At 63.2% G+C, this 6321-nt stretch overlaps 1 protein-coding gene across 1 annotated transcript; it reads right to left on the bottom strand.

The window, feature by feature from the left end:
• Nucleotides 1–3696: 3696 nt before the first annotated feature.
• Nucleotides 3697–6090, bottom strand: MNEG_9026 (glutamate dehydrogenase (NAD(P)+); the record flags this gene model as incomplete). Its single annotated transcript, XM_014042501.1, has 8 exons — nucleotides 3697–3829; nucleotides 3987–4045; nucleotides 4284–4412; nucleotides 4829–4917; nucleotides 5209–5261; nucleotides 5446–5528; nucleotides 5858–5914; nucleotides 6055–6090. 8 exons carry the CDS (start codon nucleotides 6088–6090, stop codon nucleotides 3697–3699), a joined length of 639 nt encoding a protein of 212 aa, XP_013897955.1.
• Nucleotides 6091–6321: the final 231 nt, after the last annotated feature.

Below are 6321 nucleotides of genomic sequence, written 5' to 3'. Positions count from 1 at the left end.
GTAGCGTGCTTGTGTGTGTGCCACAAACAGTGTGTGTGTGCGTGTGTGTGTGTGTGTGCGTGTGTGTGTGTGTGTGTGTGTGTAAGAGTATGTGTGCACCACACGCACACACACAGAGAGAGAGAGAGAGAGAGAGAGAGAGAGAGAGAGAGAGAGTGTTTGTAAGAGAGTGTGTGTGTGTGCGTGTGCGTGTGCGTGTGCGTGTGTGTGTGTGTGTGTGTGTGTGCGCGCGCGTGCGTGTGTGAACGTGTGTGTGTTGGTGCGTGTGTGCCTGTGTTTGCACGTGCTTGCGTGGGGCGCAGGCGCGTGCATGTTTGTGAGTGTGTGTGTATGTGCGTGGGCATATGCTTGCGTGTGTACATCTGTGTGTGCATATGTGTGCGTGTCTGTACGTGCGTGCGTGCGTGAAGGGGGGGGGGGGTCGAGCTAGCGCTTGCGCGGCCACCACCGCGTGTGGATGCGGCACGAGGTTGGCTGCAGGCGCCGTCCAGCAGTGCTCCCGCCGTCACTTGATAAGCACTACACCCCACAACAGGCTTCTGCGCGCCCGGGCACGCCCTACGCCCCCTCCCCTTTAGCATCAAGTGCCACTCCCACCCAGCCCATGGGGCGGCAGCAGCAGCAGACGGTCGTCCACACATGCACCTGTTGGGGCAGCAGGCCTTGCCCGGGCGCCCGCAGTCCGAGGGGACGGCGATGCAGGCGCCGTAGGCCTCTGTTGACAGCAGGTTGGCCGCGTACTGGTCACCAGGGTTGTTGCGCCAGGGGCCTGCGGAATCATGGGGTTGCGGTGAGGGACGTGTGTGCGCCTTGTGTGTGTGTGTGTGTGTGTGTGTGTGTGTGTGTGTGTGTGTGTGTGTGTGTGTGTGTGTGTGTGTGTGTGCGGGGCCGTGGGCGTGTGTGCGCACGTGGGCCTGCGCGAGGCAGAGCGTCAAATGATTTGGAGTGTGTGCAAACGAGGGTGCATATGCAGCGCTGTTATGCCCTTGCATGTGGAGTGGGAGGGCGCAGAGGGACAAGTCACTCTGGTGTGTCGAGGCGGGGGCGCGGGTGAGGGTACAAGGCGTGCAAGGTGGGGCACGCGGGACCGCAGCTGCGCGTGTGTGCGACACAGATGCTAGGCCGGGGTTGTCTAATCAAGGCATCGGCCCAGGCGCGGCGCGCTCTCTTGTGCGCCCTCGCGGCCGCGCCTTGTGTGAAGTAGCGGCAGGTGAGGCCGGTCGCACAGGTGGGGTACAGCGCGTTGAGGTCAGCGGTGAACGGCAGCTTCTGCGGCGGTTGGGGTGAGGTTTGTCGGGTGGGACGACGGGGTCGGCGGGGTGCTTGCGTAATGGCACACACATGGGTCCATCAGGCGTTGCAAGCAGATCAGATTCTGGGTTGCCTTGTGCGGGACCGTTTGATGCTGCAAGCCGTGCCAGCGAACGGCGGGAGCAGGGTGCAGGCGCACGACACGCCAGTGATCATGGCAGCGGCGTGGGGCCGCACAAAGTGCCGCCGCTGCATCAGCAGCCACCCCTGTTTGGGGCGAGACCTTCAGATTTGAGAAATCAAAACCGATTTCCACCCGCGGCCGGGCCGCCCCAAGACTGCATGCCCAGCCACGGCGCATGGCTGACCCTTGGCGGCCGGCGCCGCGGTGCTGGCACCCACCGCGTTTGGGGGGCAGCAGCCCGTCCTACTGCTGTACAGGAAAGGGGTGCCCTTCAGGTCCAGCGCAGCGCTGCCGCAGCCTGTTGTGTGTGTGAGGGGGGGGACAAACGACGAGGCGCGCATGGCGCCCAAGGCGTGCCTTGTGGGCGGTGCAGGCCCAGTCAACAGGATTGACGGCGGTGCCTCACGCCAGCCGGGTGTCCGAGCGGCTCTGTTGAACACCCCGCCCCCCTGCAACTCCCACCCCCAACAAATGCACACCAGCGGCCCACAGGCGTCCCAAAGGGTATTGTCGCCCCAGAGGCCGCCCCAGCAACTGGCATCTTTGCCGTCATCCTAAAAGCCGCTGCATGACGGGTTTAGGATGTCGCCACGCCCCACCCACGAACCTTTGGGCACTGGGCGGCACAGGGACCGCTGGTCCTTGCACCACGCGCCGTTCCCGGCGCACGACGCGCAGTAGTGGCCGGCCTGTGGGAGTTGACCATCGTGGTGTGCTCAGGGTGACCATGGTGTTTGCAGCAGAAATTGCAGGGGGGGGGGCCAGGTCAGATGCCTGCTGACAGCTGCGTTTGAGACGGGTGTTGAGTTTAAGCCGCCCAGAAACGCTCGAGCAGTGGTGCAGGTCGGTGGGGCGCGTGCCGGCGCTGCACGGCGGCGGTGCCAGCACGCGCGCGTGCCCCACCACCATGACACACACACACACACACACACACACACACACACACACACACACATGCGCACACACACATGCGCACGCGCGTGTGCTGACACACGCGTGTGCTGACACACGCGTGTGCTGACACGCGCGCGTGCGACGCGCCTGGCAGAAGCCGGGGTCGCCGGCGCAGGGGGAGCCCTCTGGTATGGACCTGCCGCAGGGGCCATTGGGCGCGCCGCACTTGGCTGGGGGCGCGGCTGCTGTTGGCTTCGCTGCGGGGGGCTTTGCTGCTGGGGGCGGCGACACTGGGGGTGAGAGGAGGGGGCTGTTGCCGTGAATGTATGTAAGTTGCTGCAGCCTTGGTCACATTTGCAGGTACACACGCTCAGTAATAATCAAATATTCTGCTGCTGCCCCAAGCCGCAGCGCCTTGCTCCGGAGCCAGCGGTTGTGCCTATGCGCTCCGCTGCAGTTGGTGCGGCGTCGAACAGCAGCGACAAAGTCGCGCGCACGCATCCTTGTGGCGCACCAGCCGCGAGTGTTTGGGTGCCTGATAATAGATACAGAAATATAATCGACAACGCGTAGGTTGTTGCTGGTCGCATGGCTGCCGTCATTGGCCAACCCGAGTAACTCGGGTAGATCAAGCTGACGTTTTGCGAGTGTTCGGCGTGGGTACAAGACGATATCATACGATAATGGTAAAATGAGCGATACATCGGGGCCTGCTTCAGGTCCTGAATGCAGAGCAGCTTTTGACAATTATCCAACAGCTCACCAGTGAGCGGTTGGGTTGTTGCCGCACACCATGCTGGTTTGTACATGAGACACAGTACTGCCCCCAGCTTAAGCCGATTCCTCTGTGCATGCCTGTATCCGCACTGCATTTGTATATCGGCACCCGCGTGGTGCTGCACGGCGGCGAGTTGCGTCTGCTAGGGCAGGCATCGCCTGGGTGCTGTGACAGGTCTCGGCGTGGCCCAGCCCAGCGCAACATCCCCGGCGCACCGACGCAGCAACAAAGATGCATATGCAACCTGGTGGTTATGAATTACAATATGCATGACCCAGGCACGGGCCGCCTGCACCCACGGCCGGTTCCTGACCAAAAAGGGGCTTTCTGGCAGCGCCAGGGAGAGTGCATGTGACATGCCACCTGACAATCGCGCCCATGACGCGCGGCCGCGCGCCTGGCGCCCGCGATTCGAGCTCGCTCTTGCCGTTGAGACTCTGATGTCCGGCCGCTGCAGCACGGCTGCTCGACAAGAACGGCTTGGCCCACCCAGCATGGTCACTGAAAGTAAACATCATCTCCACACAGACAAAAAGAACGGAACTTGTGGTACGGACCTTATCGGGCGGACAGGCGAGTCGAGGTGATGTCACCCCGCGAAGCCGCGGTTGACCTCGCTGGCTGCGACCCTCTGCACCGCTGTGAGGTATGCTGCCACCCTGAGGGGCACGCCCCTGTCCTTGGAAACGCGGTGGATGTCGCGGAAAGAGTCCGTCATGTACCTGGGCGATGGATTTTGTTGGGGGTGGGGGTGGGGGTGGGGTGGTAAATCAAGAATCGACGGAAAGGGCCCCCGAGCCAAGCGCCACCAGCAGCGGTGTTGTCGGCCGCGCAGCCGCCGCCCCGCACCCGCCATCCCCCCCAGCGGCCACTGCCCACCTGTCCAGGCGCCGCGTGACGTCATCCTCGTCCCACCGGAAGTTCTGGAGGTTCTGGACCTGAGGGGGTGGGGGGAAGAGAGATACAGTGGGGTACCACTCAGATGTGTGTCGTCTTGGTCAGAGACCCTGAGAGCGTCCCAGTTCAAACAAAACACAAAAACATACAGACAAACAGACACACATGCACACAGACAAACAAACGGTTAGATGGACAGACGGACAGACAGGCAGACAGTTAAACAGACCAACAAGCGCGGCAGCCAGACTGAAATAGGGAATGGCAGCCCACACTCACCCACTCGAAGAAGGACACTATGATGCCGCCCCCGTTGGCGTACACGTCCGGCAGCACCGGTATGCCGCGTGCCCGCAGGATGGCGTCACCCTCTGCGGTGGTGGGCGCGTTGGCCGCCTCCACCACGGCCTGGGGGGTGAGGGGATAGGGGATAGTGGGAGTGGGGTGGAGCAAGCCGCGGAATTATGGGTGACGTTTATCGGGGGAGTTGCGGTTTTGGGTAAGAATTTGAGATGGCAGGCCCTCCACCTGGGTGCTATGGCGAGCGCTTTGGTGGGTGTTGTGGTGGCGGCAGGTGAGGGTGTCGGCGGCGAGGGAGGGTGTTGTGCGGTGTGCAAGACTGTGGCAGAGGAGCTGGAAAAGCGTGAGCGGGCGAGCGTCCCGTGAATGCTCTCAAAAGCATAAACACGCTCATGCTTTGTGATCTGCGTGCGTGGTTGGCGCTGCTGAGCCGGCCTGGGGGCGAGCATCCGGCTGGAAGGCGGCGGCCGTGCCAGCAGGGCCGTCCCTTAACAACAGCCGCTGAGGCCGCGCCCTCCGCCCACCTTGCACTGCAGCCGTGGTGCCGTGCGCGCGTTGATGACGCCCCCCAGGGCCGCGGGGACCAGCACATCACACGGGATACACAGGAAGTCTGGGGGGCGGTGGGGGGGAGGGGTAACAGGGGGGGAGGTGCAAAGGCGTTGTTGGGTACACTACGGCGGTTATGCGCATGGTCAGGAGGTGAAATCCCGTACGTCACGGCCTCCTTCAACCCTATCACATTCACGTTCGCGGCCATTCCAGTCGGAAGTTCTGTGACGTCCGAGATGAGTCGGCTGCAGCTGTGCGGCTGTAAAGCCGCTCTGAGACTGGGATCAGCGGGAGCTGCAATTGGCAACCCAGTGGCTCGGCCCCCTGCCCGCCGCGGCGCCCCCCTACGCACCCGCGTCGCTGGGGAGGGGTGTCCCTCCGCTGAAGTCCCAGAGGCTGCCGCCCCTTCAGGGTGTGTGTGTGGGGTCAGGGGGTCGGTGGGGGACGGGATGCATGGGCGTGGGATGAGGCCGGAGCAGGGCAGTTTGCACAGCACCCCCAGCACCCCGCCACCCAAAGGGTCAATGGCCCCTCAAAGGGTTAAGATGTCCCTTGAAAGTCCCGCATAAACCCAAAAAGCGTCCCCCACCTGTACACGTGCCCCAGCAGCCGCGGCACGTCCACCCCGCCCTCATTGAAGGTGGCGCCCCGGCTGTCAGCTATGGCCACCACCTGGCACGAGTGCGCGTGTCGGGAGGGCGTTGGTCGCACCCCGACGGCACCACAAAACATGCTTGGGCTGCACGCTGCGTGAAATGAGTGGACAATCGTGTGCGTGCATAGATAGAGACCTGGCCCCGCTCGCTGCGGCGGACCGCAATCTTTTGCTGCTGACGGGGAGGCCCCGCCGCTGATTGCATCGAGAGGCGCTGGGGCGCGGGGTTCGAGGGGATCGGGGGCGCCGCTCGTGCGCCTGCGTGCGCGCGTGCGTGAGTTGCAGGCGGCTGCAAACGCGGGCGCTTGTGGGAAGCTGCTACCATCCCATATGTCGCGAGCCGCACCTTGCCCCCCAGGTCGTGGAGGTGTCGCGCCAGGGACGACCCCACCTTGCCAAAGCCCTGGGGTTGCGTTTGAGGGCAGGGCGGAGGAGGAGCATGGGACGAGGGACGGGCGGCGGGAGGGGAGGTGGCGGGGATGGTTCTGGTTTCATTCAGAGGTTCAACAAAGGGCAGCAAGAGAGAATCAAACAGCCACCAACCTGTATGACGAAGGTGCTCTTGCCGATGGTGGTCATGAAGTCTTTCTTGAGGAACTCAAGCACATGCACACGCAAACACGCACCCGAAAAATTTGGCATTAAAAAGAAATGGGGGATATCGAACCTGTATCACGAAGGTGCTCTTGCCGATGGTGGTCATGAAGTCTTTCTTGAGGAACTCCCTCATGCCCATCACAGCCCCCGCGCCCGCGGCGCCGTCACGGCCCAGGGAGCCGTGGAGGTGGAGGGGCTGGGGGTGTTGGGGGG

This window comes from Monoraphidium neglectum, assembly GCF_000611645.1.
Source record: "Monoraphidium neglectum strain SAG 48.87 unplaced genomic scaffold scaffold01794, whole genome shotgun sequence".
In the NCBI taxonomy this organism is placed as follows: Eukaryota; Viridiplantae; Chlorophyta; class Chlorophyceae; order Sphaeropleales; family Selenastraceae; genus Monoraphidium; species Monoraphidium neglectum.
The sequence above is the reverse complement of the archived record's forward strand: the minus strand, read 5'-3'. Positions and strand labels throughout refer to the sequence as shown.